Below are 14,776 nucleotides of genomic sequence, written 5' to 3'. Positions count from 1 at the left end.
TATCTTTCTTTGTTCTAAAGTGTATCTAATAATTTGGTCATTTTGATCCTGGTGGATACATGTCTTCTGGATCTAGTAAGAAATCAAAATTCTTGTTCTGTAAATGCATTGGATATTCTAAATCAACTTCTAACATAAATAACCGGATTCAAGATCGTCTAAAATATTCATTATATCTATGTAAGGTTTAATACATTTAAAGTCTTTCAAGGGCAATTTTTGACTCATGGCCCAACCACATGAGTTATTTGCGTCTAGATACTCTACGTGAAATACTCAACTTTATTATAATTTTACATCTATTTGTTATTTGCTTTCATATATCTTTACTACATTGCGAGATTCCTCCACTTATGCCCTTTTCTATCATAACCAGTTAACATTTCTACTTTAATTTTTGTCATTTTTAATATTGAATCCCATGATAAACCTGAAGCTGTAAAATACCAAGTACGATCTAAATCATAAGCTTTTAAACAAACATCTCTAAAATTTTCAAACATATCTGCTCATTGAAGAATATTTGTTTTGTTGTAATGATCAGTGAATTCCTTACAGACTTACAATGATTATGGCATTCAATACTCATTCCTTCTCTTAATCTGTTTTAAATTTGTCTCTAGATAATGGAAGATATTCTTTAAATTTTTCACATGAATCAACATAATCAAGTGATTAATCACCTTTAGTAATAACTGGATCAAGTAGATTATTTGCAAACTACTACTGTTTCTCGAAATTGATCATGTTTTAAATTATTAGTTAATTATACTAGACTCTTTGACATAAACCTAAACGAATCTGCAAATCTTAAATTTATTCCTTACTTTTGTCTTTATATATTTCTCGCATGCTATATCTTTCTTTATTATTTACGATTAGTTTAATTTTATTCGTATCATAAGCTAGCTTTATAATAAACGTGTGTATGATACCCAGATAAGTTGTGAAGAAATACTGGAATAAATTTGGATTTTTGTAGTTTAAATTACAATAATTGTGAACTGCACCTCTAAATTTTCCAAATAAATTATCATGATTTATTACTTTCAGTTTATTTATACTTACTTTACGTAGACAATTTCTTACTCATATTTTCACTTCTCCATCTTCCATAACATCTTTATCTTTGAACAATTGTATTTAGCTTCACTGTGTTTATTTGTTTCTCAACTGATGGCGGTAAATTATTCAAATTTCTCTCATATATATGACAAATATCTGAATTATTGTTTATTTCTTATTCATTTTCAGTTAGATCTTCTATTTTAATAGAAGTATCGTACATCAAGTATATTGCTTTTTCAATATTATAACAAATAATTTCACAGAATTCAAACCAATATAACTAACAAGGTTTTATAGTCTTCATTTGAATATTTAATATAATTACAGAAACTCACTGGAACATCCTTTTGACATTCTGTTTAGAAAAATTATGCTCTATTTTCATTTTACATAACAAAGTTTCAAAATAAGCGTAAATTGTAAATAGAACTCTTAATGATCAATTATAGTTTTGGAACTAAATTTAGTTGTCATATAGTTTAGGAAGTTCTATCAGCTTCATGCTCCTTACAATATACTTATACTTTTGTAACTGGTTTTCATTTCCAAAATGTTTCGTTAAGCATCACAAAAGTATACTTTCTCCACAGGACTTTTAATATGACTTACTAATCTCCGTAAATCATTTATCTAACCAATATTACTGTTTTTCATCTTTTACATATAATAAATTATCATGTTTTCTTGCTTTTTTTGATTCGAAGTCGATAAATTTCCCGTCATAGCTATACATATTAATGGAAATATTGCTTCTTTTTTAAAACATTACTATATCTTTAAATTATACAAAAATTCAATATCATCGTAATATTTCCTTTGTAAGTCAATAACTATCTTTTTATATTGACAAGCTCTTGGAGAGTCTCTTTGTACTGGATTTATATAGCCCTGCCATAGACCAGAAACATTTACTATCATTATTTTGAAAGTTATTAATTGCTTTTTAATCTTTAATTCGTTTGCGAAAGTCAATATAAAAAGAAGCTTTGATGGTACATTTTTGTTTAATCTAATTTTTAGATATTTGATTTGATGTAATACCCATTCTTACTTTCTACCCTGAAATTTTTCATTTCTCTAGAAAGTTTTCTCAGTTTTAAGCTCTTACATTTCTTTATCTTTAATATAGTCACCAATAAATACAAGGTTAACTTTAATAGAATAGAAGTTTAATTCTTCTTTAATTTTGTTAATAATTCTTCCAGTCGTATTAAAAATTTTATTGGGTCTTTATATCCACCTATGTTTTCAACTTTAATAGTTTGTAATCATATTTTAAATGTCGCTTCTTTCGTTTATACTTTTATATATAAATTGCTGGTTTTGTTTCTTCAAACATTTCTTTTTAAATGGGAACAATTTTAAAGCATTTTTCTATTTAATCTTTTAGGTTTTGGTTCTTCAAATATCTCTCCTTTATATGTGTTCAGTATTTAATATTATCGTTCTTAAATAAACAAGTTTTGCTTTTTGTATTCGACAGTAGCCTTTAATACTCTTTTCTCTGTAATGTTGCTTTAATTGATTAATGGTGTGCTTATGATAATTGACCTTATTTATTATAAACAATATTTTTTTAAATTTATTTCACTTTTATTTTTATGGCAATTATCCATAAAAGATTTAGTGTTAAATCTGGTTTCTAGATTTTGATTTAAAATGTAGCTCATGTTCTTCATGCTCTTTAACTTCTTACTCTTCATCTTTGACTATTTGTGTTATTTAGATTTAAATTTTCATTTCTAATTTCTACTGATTCATTTTGCTCTCTCCTTCACTTGCAGTCTCATAATCTCTTTCCATTTCTATCTTATAGATTGCTAGAAAAGTTTTAATTGCAGCATAAAAATCCACATCGTCAGAAAGTATATCCGTTGTTCAATTATTTCGTGATAAATTTTAAGATCTTTCTATATATCGGACAGTTATCATTTAAATACAACTTTCTCAGACATCTCTTATAAAAATGTAATTGTATACTGTTTTAACTTTATAAATACTATTACGAAGACAAATAGAGTAAGTTGTATTATCAGCTAGTTCTGTTTAATCATAAAATCCGTGAATAAATTTTAATTTAAAATCAGAAGAGTTTTTGGTTATTTTACAATTTCCTACCAATCTACTTTAACCAAAAACTCTAGAATGAAATCTGCAGATAACACTTGATCACATAATATCAAATATAAACTATCTTTTCTTTAAAATCTGTAATGAACTTTTGACACAACTTACATTTGGTTGCTAAAACATCTCAATAATCAGTCTTTTTAAACTCATCGGAAAATTCTGTAATAAATCCTTCTGACAATTTCTGGAAATTTAATTATTTTTCCCATGGCATCATTATTAAATTTATAATCAAACTCCCTTACAATTCTCCTAATAATTCTTGATTACTAGTAATGCCATTTAACTCTCTTCAAATTTTGTATTCTCAAACTCTCTTATAGTTTTCTGATAATTTTTGGATAGATGAGATTTGATTCAAATTAACTTTATATTAAAGTAGCCTAGCATTCTGATACCTTTTGGTTAGATGAGATTCCCTACCAAATATCTTTATCCTTAAATTCTGTTATAATATTTTCTGATAATTTTGATATATACTTTAATTATTCCAATTAACTTTTTGATATGTAAAAGTCGAGTTATGTCTTCCCTCAAATATTTATCCTTGTACATTTTAATCAGCTCATGTAATGGAATTCTTACAAACATCTAACTATACATCTGTAGCTTTTGTTTTCTTCACTTAGGTGTTGTGATTTGCATTCTAAACATATTAGTCTTTATATCGGTTTATCTCCTTTTTAAAGTTTTAACTGTGATACGGCATTCATTGTTTTCGAAAACTGTTGTACATTTTAAATCAATTTCGTTTTATCTAATAGTCTTTTATAAAATAATTCCTATAAAAGGTATAGCATATTAAATATGCCTCCTGTTACTTTCTACAAAATACTCACAAAACATCAGTACATCAGTACACGCCATATACATCATTACATCAGCGAGAAATTAATAGATCTTGCTTGATTATTCAAACTGATATAAAATTATTGCATCAAGGGTTTCTCGTATATCATCAGTAACATTTGTCACTTTTTCATTATTATTATTTTCTCTATTTGTTAAACCTCTTAATATCTTTCTACACATAGGACAATTGTTTTCTTTTAACCAATAAACTATATATTCAATACAAATTATATGGTTACATCTAATTTGATATATTTCAGATTTTGATTGTTCACATATTTGACATTCGTTTTTACTCTTTACTGATACTAAGTTGCTTGATATTAATATTAATCTATTTTTAAAAGGTTCACTCATATGCTTATTTACTCACAAGAAACTAATATATTTATTTTCTCTTTAGTTTTCATTATAAAGTTGTCAGAATACTTTCTATCTTAACAGTGTATTAGTGAATTTAAGTTATATCTTTATATTGAAATTTTTCTGTATTATCATGCAAACTAGGTTTGTCAAGAACATTATCTTGACATTTTTCAATCAGAGTTTCATTTAATGAATGTGTAATAATTTCGCAATTTATTGGATCACCAAACTTAATTAGAAAGTTTATTAGTTCATGACTTGTAAAGTTGTAATTATCTTAAACCAAACTTCAATTTAATTCATCCTTAAATGTTCTTAAAAGTCAGACCTCAAATAAACAGTTTCTAATAGAGGTAGCATCCCAATCTAATAAAACTTTAAATTTCTTACAAAGGTCAATAGTATATCTTGTTGAATATTTACTCCAGTTGTTGTGATCACTAAACGTATACCAAAAACTTATCATTAAATTCATAAAAAAACTACAGACATATATTTGGCATGTTCTCGTGTATATCATGACAGTTTATATACTTAGACAGCCTTGCAGGTTTAATATTCAAAGATCCCTTCAAACAATACGTATTTTGCTCACATATTCTTTTCCAGTTTAATTTACACACAAACTTCTTATGATATCTTGAGCAACCAATTCTTTATTGTTAGATAAGCCTTCCCAATCTATATATTCTCAAAAAGATCAACGAGGGAAACTGCAAGTGAATGATATGAAATGCATCTCCAATTTACTTTTTTCTAAAGTGATAAATAAGTTCTTGAAATAAGTTATAGAAAATTGTTCCTATGTTTCAATGTTCGATTAAGTAAGCACTTCAATAACCATTTCTCTACAAACAGGTTTTGGAAAGCAGTCTATTACATATTTAGGGTCTAGTTGGTCAATCATATCTTTTATAATATCTTCGCTTTGTATTTTTAATCATTGATCTTGATATTGGTTATTTTGTTCATTCTGTTAAATCAGAGTAAGAAGTTTTGCTTCTCTTAATTGAAATCGTATTTTGTTTCCTTTTCTTTATGTACTTTCTTAATTCTACGACAGTATACGTATATATTCATTTTATTTCTTATAGAAAATATTTTTAAAATAAATTTCGCTTTTCAATTATGAAACTTAACATTTACAGTTTTCATGGGAATAAGCCGTCAATCATTAATAACACAGGCCTACAGAAAAAAAAATTTCTTGGTGCCTAAAATTTTAGAGCTGATTTTAACTATGTGTGGGGCGCTGAATCCAATAATGTAAGCAGTTTTTTCTATCAGCTCTACTTTGGTAGATACAGGCTACTGTACCAGTAGTGTTATTTACGTTACAATGTATGTGGAAGAAATATTACAATCCAAAATAAATATTTAAATTATAAATGATGTAACCACTATTTCTGCATGCTTCTTGCAATAGTATACAAAATAAGCAAAAGAAATACAAATATTCTCGTAATAACAAGTTTGAATATGATCTTATAAACTCTGCAACTCAAATAAATCCTACTGTGCTCTATAGAGATTTCTATTTGGAAGAACGGCGCTCTTTTCTCATTAGTGCTGCTATCTGTCGGTACTAAACGGAAACTAGTCATATAGTAGTTCCAGGAACGTCCACTAGATTGCATTGGTATTCTACTTGGCTAGTGGATCGTAGTTGTTGTCTTGCAGGTGGAGTGACATGTTGGAACATGTGAGTTTTGTTCTGAAATCATAACTTGTATCGCGTATACTAAGGCTTTATATTTAACATCCGTGTTAGTGGCCTGAACATAAAATGAGTTCAAGTCGAAGAAGTTGTGTTAACCATCCTGATGTGTTTTGCTACATATGTGGTGAGTACACATTTAAAGACAATAGAAAACATATCAGTGACTTTGTAAAAAAAGCATATCATGCATATTTTGGTGTACGCCTAGGGGACCAAGAAAAAACGTGGGCTCCACATATTGTGTGTAAAATGTGTACTGAACACTTCCGACAGTGGACAACTGGAAAAAGAAAAAGTCTTAAGTTTGGTGTTCCAATGGTTTGGAGGGAACCCACAAACCATGTTGATGACTGTTATTTCTGCCTGGTAAATGTTACGGGTATGAATAGAAATAACCGGAACAAGTGGACATATCCTGATCTGCCTTCAGCAAGACGTCCAGTTGTTCATTCCGATGAAATACCAATCCCAACGTTTCACCACTTGCCAGAGCTTTGTGAGACTGAAAACGAACGTGGTGAACATTCTTGTGACATGGATGATGGAAGTGACAGTGATTATGAGGGAATGTCAACAATTCCTCAACAGTTTAATCAAGATGAGCTAAATGATCTAGTTAGGGACCTTAATCTTTCAAAAGAATCGTCTGAATTACTTGCTTCCAGATTGAAAGAGAAAAACGTACTAGAACAAGGAACTAAAATCACATTCTACCGAACAAGGGAAAAGGAGTTTTTACCATTTTTCACTGAAGACACAAATCTCGTATTCTGTCACGATGTTAGAGGTCTCCTAGAACACATGGGTCTTCCAGAATACAATCCAGATGATTGGCGCCTGTTTATTGATAGCTCCAAGCGAAGTTTAAAATGCGTCCTTCTACACAATGGCAATAAATATGGCTCAATTCCAATCGCTCATTCAACACGACTGAAAGAAGAATATGAAGCAATTGCTTTGGTTATGGAAAAAATTAAATATCAGGACCATCAGTGGGTGATTTGTGTGGATTTAAAGATGGTGAACTTTCTTCTTGGACAGCAAAGTGGCTACACAAAATATCCTTGTTTTATATGTCTGTGGGATAGCAGAGACAAAGCAAACCATTGGTCAAAAAAAGAGTGGCCGCAGAGAGACGACATGGTTGTTGGTAAGAAAAATATTATTAACATGCCTATTGTTGAGTGTGACAAAATCATTTTGCCACCTCTACATCTCAAGCTCGGTTTGATGAAGCAGTTTGTAAAGGCGCTAAATAAGGACGGGCCGTGCTTTGCTTACATGGGAAACAAGCTACCTCAGATCAGCACAGAAAAATTAAAAGCTGGAATATTTGATAGTCCCCAAATAAGACAACTCATGAAAGATCCGGCTTTCGTGGAGTCCATGAATGAGACTGAACGTAGAGCTTGGACCTCATTTGTAGAAGTTATCAAGAATTTCCTTGGCAATAATAAAGCTGATAACTATGTTGAGCTAGTGAACCAGATGCTTAATGCATTCCAAAAACTTGGATGTAATATGAGTATCAAAATTCATTACCTGCACAGCCATTTGGACCGTTTCCCAGACAACGTAGGCAGTCTGAGTGAAGAACAAGGTGAAAGATTTCACCAAGATATTAAAACAATGGAGGACCGCTACCAAGGAAGATGGGATGCCCATATGATGGCAGATTACTGCTGGAACCTAAAAAGAGACTGTGCAAAGAAACATTCAAGGATGTCACGAAAACGAAGCTTCCGAAGTGTTGAATAGATCGTTTTGAACAAATTATTTGATTTTTTATTCATAAGAACTATTATAAAATGTAGTTACAGAGTTATTATGTACTTGATGTTTGTGTTTATATGGTTTTCATTATTTTCAAAGTGTTCCAAATAACAGATTTAAATGTCATAGTTTTCTTTTCACTTACAGTAAAACAGCACCTATGCAATTTTCAACGTTGTAGCAGGTCAGTCTTGCAATTCCTATATCTCAAAAACTAAAGCTGTTAGGGGAAAACTAACGCCATATTTGGATTCAGCGTCCCAATTCTACTTCAAATCAGCTAAGAAACACCCGGCACCAAAACCACTGTAAGCCAGTGTAATTCATTATAAACTATATACTTAAAAATTTACCTCATCATACCATCACTATCATTTACAGGCTCAGTTCTTTGTCATTATCCCAACTCGATTCTTTTGAATATTCTATCTAATTTTCTTTCATATTCTTTTAGCATCTTTTCTTTTTCTTTTAACTATATATCTCTTTTAATAATGCTGCTATAAGTTTAAGATCTTGATGAATAAGTTCAAGGCAATCATATTAAGTCACTATGTTCCTCCATATTTATTATAAAGAAAATCTTTAGAATTTAGTGGCCACATCTAGCCGCCCAAAACTATAGCTTAATTTTTATGGTTAACAACTATAAAAATTATATATTAGAATGTATAAAAGACTTAAAATATATTAACCAATTACATAAAAAATTAATTTTTAATCAAATCATCTTATGGTAGCAAGATAAAAACTCATTACCCTTACCTTTATGAATGTCAAGTTCATTACAGTAATTAAACAACTTAATACGCTTAAGATCTCTGAACTTTTCGTATGTTACTGTATGTGAAAATTTGGAATTTTTTTTCGTATGGTTCATAGGTGTTTTGTATAAACTTTTCGTTTGACATCTGATAGCATAATAAGGAAAAGGATAATTTACTTTGTTCTCCTTATATATTATTAGACAATTATCTTTTGAGTCATCATCTATATAGTGCTGATATTATTTTAGGATATTACATTTTTCTTCTCATTTTTCGTTTTTTAATTTTAAGTTTTCCATTAATTGTTCTTTTAGACTTGATTTGCATTTTTCATTGTCTACTTATATTGCTTAAAGTTTTAAGTGACTATAGCCTTCTAGAATATCATAGCATTTATCATAAAAATCTTGAGATATCCAAAAGTAATAGTCAGAATTATTTTATATACATAAATTTCAGAAATTGGTCAATTCTGATCTTCCAATTGGTTCTACGTTATTAGATGTTTTTGTAGCTTCGTAGAGTTATAAGAGGCTAAATATTTTACATAATACTTTAATAATTCTTTTAATTCTTTATCTTTAAACCAATTAACAAACCTATCACCACATTGACACTAGTTAGTAGGTTAAAGTATCCTATTTTCTTGTCTATAATTAATTTAAAATTGAGAAATAAACCATACCAATAATCATGTTTAATCTGCTCGCAAGAAATGTCATTTAAACTGTAATTATCCATAGTACTCATATTTCTTATATAGAAATTCTCGTTTTCAGTTTATTCTACAAATTTCCTTGGTGGTGATCACGGCTTTGCAAAAAATTTTATCTTAAGTCTTTTATGGTTAATATCCATAAGAAGCTGAGCATATTAAATTACACTACATTCTCTTTATCTATCCAACTATTATGTGAATCATCCAACTCTAACCATTTAACATATAGTTTATATCAGTTTTCTTTCGTAATATTTTCTCAACTATAAACTCATCTTTATATTTAGCTTTGATTAATTCTGGTTCATAAAATCTTCCTTGTATATCCTCGTTATTTAATCTTTAATTCTGTATGAAGGTGGATTAAAAGGAATAACCTTCCTAATAAAAAATATTTCAGTTGACCAGTTTAAAGTATATATCCTATCTCAAGCAAACCTTTAGATTTTCCTCATACGAACATAATCACCAGCTTTATATTTAGGCACGGCATGGTTGAATTCTTTCTTATAAATATTTTTCAATATTATGTGCTCATTTTTCGTGTTCTACAGGTTTTATATAAATTATTCTATGTAGTTTATTATTATACTCATTAACCAATTCTTGTAACATTTCGGACCATTTATAATTTCGTTGAATAGTAAATTTCCACATGTTTTGTTTAAGAGATTTGTTAAAATTTCTATGATAGAAGCTTTCTTACCACTATAAGTTGAGTAATGATTGATGTTATATTTCTTCAACAACTCTTTAAAGTCTTTGTTATAAAAGTATTTTTCTTGATCAGATCGAAATTATTAGGCTTTTTAAAATTTTAATGCTGATTTAAATGATTCTAAAACAATTTCCTCCCTTATCATTAACTGGAATAGCAAATACAAATTTAGAAAACACCAATTATCGTTAGTAAATATGTATAACTTGTATTTAATATAGAAATACCTTTCAATGCACCACTATCAATTTCTAGATCACCTTGCCATAAATTATGAATTCATTTTGTAACTACATATCGTCTTCAAATTTTTTTCTTGCAGGGTTGTGAATTTCTTCGATGTGTTCTATAAAATTTTTATCTTCTTCCAGTCACCTGTTTACAAATTGAGTTTTGTTAGTTCCACGTACTCTACATACTCATTTCTTTCTTTATATATATATATATATATATATATATATATATATATATATATATATATATATATATATATATATATATATCACATCAACCCGAACGCATGAGTGTTACACGCCCGTTGGTTGAGTCTGCGTGCTGTCGTGCTGGAATTTTAGTTTTAATGATACTAAGGCTTCGTTAATGTCAGAAAAAACAGTTATGGTGAACGAGTAATCAAATACCAAAAAGGATACGGACAAGCCCCATTTCAAAGATTACAGAGCTAAACAATTATATATACGTTTGTTGAAAAATTATTGTGGCAATTTGTCTTTGATATGATAGCTCCTACAACGATGAAAATTAGAGGTTATTTTCTAAAACATTTTAAACATGATCCTGTGCGACCAAATGCTTGTATTTAATTGATGTTTGTATTGCATGTTAAAGTGTTGCACATTTAAAAGTAGTTTGTAGTTGCATTTCCGTACATATTTCAGAAGTAGGTGTCATGTATGAATACAAAGTTTCGAGATCTTTTATTCACCACGAATAATTTATAGTATTTGCGAATTCATACTACTCTTACATATTATTATTATTATTATTATTATTATTATTATTATTATTATTATTATTATTATTATTATTATTATTATTATTACTTCCTAAAATACTGTATGAAGTAGTGTAGATAGAAATATTTATGAGGAAACTTTTCCACTCAAATACCTAAACTTATTCAAGTAACCACAAGCTACAAAGATAAAGATTCTTATCGGTTACAAGATGTAACAATCCTTCTCAGCCTTAAACTATGAAGGTTTCGTGTTCATTTAAACAAAATTTATCAATACATTCATCCCTTGATTTTACGAACTTTGATTTAGCGGATTTCCAAAACAAGGGACAAAATTTAGAGTTTCCGATTCTGTTTGAAAGTCCTGATTTTAAACTAAGAATGTTAAACTTAGTATGTATTTTGCAAGTCCTTACTATAACTAATAATGTTGAATATACGGTATTATAGTGTGTATTTACAATGTACAAGTATTTCATACTGTCAGGTTAGATGATGAGCTTGAGTAAAAGCACAGTATTGTATTATTCAACCTTTTTAGTAATATTATTGTGGATATTAGCCACTGCAGATTCTGTGTCGGAACTTACCGACAATCAGCAACATGGAACCGCTATTGCCCCCATTTATTCAGTTACAACGATGAATGAAGTATTGCTTTTTATATCATTGTACTCTGAAAAATAATAACATTAATGGAACAAATGCTATTTATAATGAATAATAACCCTTAACTCTAGGTTGTATGTTTTATAGTAATAATTCCAACTGTTAACTAAAAGTAGATGAAAAAATTTTTCTTTTAACATTTTATCATTACTTTCTTTTACAGTTGGAAAAGCTAATTACTAATAATAAAAACATATTTGGAAGTGACTACGAATACTTAGAAGAAGCTTCTAGAAGAGCCTTGGCTAATGTTTTGTGGTATCAGCAAAACCATGATCAAATTGTGTATGCTATAAAGAAAATACTCAACATTGTTTCGGATGAAAGTAGTGAAGAGATTGAAGCTGGTAAAGTCGAAAAGAATAGCAAGAATGAAGATGAGAATAAGATTGAAAATGAAAGGAATGTCAATGATAATGATAAGGATGAAGATGAAAATGAAGTTAAACATGGTGGTAAGATCAAAAATAAAAATAAAGATGAAAGTGATGAAGATGAAATATTACTCTATGATTCTGTAACACCCGTAGAAACTACAATTGAAACAGAAATAACTTCAAGTCCAATGATAGTAATTTCAGTATCAACTCCATCATCTGTACAATATGTACAAGATGATCTAATGTCTACAGCAACACTAATTTTAGATAATAATGTTACTCTGACAAATGAAATATAACATATGCACAAGTAGATTTTATCTGAAAACTTATAATGTTTTATAGTATAAAATATCAGTTTAAGGAAAAATTTTAAAATTAGTGATGTATAACAGTTAGAAGTGGATGTAATTCACATTCAAAAATTTTGCAGTAGTCAGATGGTTTTGACCTGTAAATAAGAAAATGAAATTTAAAAGTTTGTAATAAAGGTTTCAGAGAAAAAAGAATAAATACAATCTAATTATTAAAAAGTATATGTCAAAAGAGGATACTTTGCAGATTTTTTGAATCACTAGTATAACCATACATAAACCTTTATAACTACGGTACTTCCATCAGTGTAGTATAGCTTCAATATTCAAGTATCATTGGTAAATTATTCAGTCTCTCATTGTCCTGTATAGGTAAAAGAAAAGTATATACGGGTTAACGATATATCTATTCTTAATTACATACATACATATATGTTTTACCATACAAAAACTATTAATATTTTCGTTTTACAACTGTGTTGTGTATTATTAATAATCAGCTAAAACAGTTTAATTAAGAACAGGCTCACAAGTAATGTACAATTACTTGAGACTTTTTGTTAGTTTACTTGTTATTACGAGTTCATTTTTTTGCGTCTTAAAAGTACAAGAATAATCGTTTCTTGTGAAATAAAAATTTTATAGTAAAGAACTAATGCTTTATAATTTATTTCTATTCATTCTCTTTGTTAATGTAGATTGATGTCGTATTTTTGGATGTAATAAAATGTATAATAGTAGAACAAATGAATAAATGTTAGTTTATGAATGTTAAATGGAGGTTCTAGTTCCTATAGTTTCTTTCCTACTTTCAATAACATTTATTTCAGTAGATCGTTATGACAAAATGTGAACTTTAGTTTAATCTGAAATGAAATACGAAGAAAATTAAACAAATTCAAGATACCAGAAATTAGACAAAAATAATAAAAGTACTCTACATATCGATTATTTTAAAATTTAACAGTATGGTGAATTGTTAGAATATCAATTTCAATTTCAATTTATTAAAGACTGAGTTAAAGCTTGTGCCTTTTCTTCCACTTAGTCTAATACTTAAGTACATTGTCAACTATAACAAAAATAAAAAATAAAATAGAAAAGATAGAAAAGAAAATTACCGAGTATGGTAAGAACATTAAAACACAACATATTTAAAAATTCAATTGAAAATACAATTAAAAATACAAAATAAAAGTAATAACAAGAGCAATGACTATGTGTTAGATAAAATACACACCGAAATAAATATTGATTTACTTAGTCGCGCTGCTAAGTCTGAGATAAGAAGTAATTTTTAGTCGACTTTTAAACGGCTATCGAGGATGACTTTCGAATATCTTATGGAAGGTCATTCCATAATTTCACGGCTGTGACACTGAATGAGTTTTTTGACTCAGTACAAATTTTATGACTCGGCAGAGAAAGTAGTGATGTTTCGTTACTCAGTGGTACCGCTATTGAAAACACGACCTTAGGTCTCTGGTTTTTTACTTATTAATATCTTAAACAAAGTCGTAAGTATGTAATATCTACGTCGTATCTTCAATTTCATCTAATTCAGCTTTTCAAAGTAGCTAGTTAAATGATCCGAATATTGCAGTATTCCATTGTAGAAAGTACTAAACTCAATTGCACTAGTTTCCTTTTCATGGCGATCGGTAGATTTTTTCATTCTACTTAGAGAATGAAGAGAGGGGAAAGTTTTTCTGCATATATAGTCAACGTGACTTTTCTAGTTCAAGTGTTTATCAAAACAGAGCCCTAAATGTTTTAGATTATCAATCCCAGGTATTATTACGTTATCCACAGATGAGTTTCGGATATCGTTCAAGTCCGTTTTTGACATAATTCTGTTGGATCCGATGAAAATGGCGTACGATTTGTTCGGGTTGATTTCGAATGCATTTTCTTTTGACCACATCTCGATGCTCTCCGGCTGAGTTAATTTTAGCTGGAGGCGAAAAATTGTGGAACAAGATACACAAACTCATTCTCCTTATCTGGAACAAGGAAGAATTGCCACAAGAGTGGAAAGAGTCAATCATTGTTCCAGTTCACAAGAAAGGCGACAAAACTGACTGTAATAATTATCGAGGCATTTCTCTTCTGTCAACATCCTATAAAATCCTTTCAAATATTCTGTTAGCAAGATTGACCCCATACGCAGATGAAATTATTGGAGATTATCAGTGCGGATTTAGACGAAATCGATCAACTATCGACCAAATATTTACCATTCGCCAAATACTCGAAAAGAAGTGGGAATACAATACCCCGGTACATCAACTATTTATTGATTTTAGAAAGGCTTACGACTCG

The 14,776-nt window shown here is 29.0% G+C and overlaps 1 protein-coding gene across 2 annotated transcripts in view; it reads left to right on the top strand.

The window, feature by feature from the left end:
- Positions 1-13,192, top strand: part of LOC145678581 (aminopeptidase N-like) — a 151,818-nt gene extending 138,626 nt beyond the window's left edge. For both annotated transcript variants that reach the window (XM_081748896.1, XM_081748897.1), the window contains exon 15: positions 11,924-13,192. In XM_081748896.1, coding sequence (XP_081605022.1) covers positions 11,924-12,439 — 516 coding nt within the window. In that variant the 3' untranslated portion in view covers positions 12,440-13,192. The remainder of the gene's footprint in view (positions 1-11,923) is intronic.
- Positions 13,193-14,776: the final 1,584 nt, after the last annotated feature.

Source organism: Thermobia domestica, chromosome 2 (assembly GCF_964235325.1).
Source record: "Thermobia domestica chromosome 2, izTheDome1.hap1.1, whole genome shotgun sequence".
Classification (NCBI taxonomy): Eukaryota; Metazoa; Arthropoda; class Insecta; order Zygentoma; family Lepismatidae; genus Thermobia; species Thermobia domestica.
The sequence above is the reverse complement of the archived record's forward strand: the minus strand, read 5'-3'. Positions and strand labels throughout refer to the sequence as shown.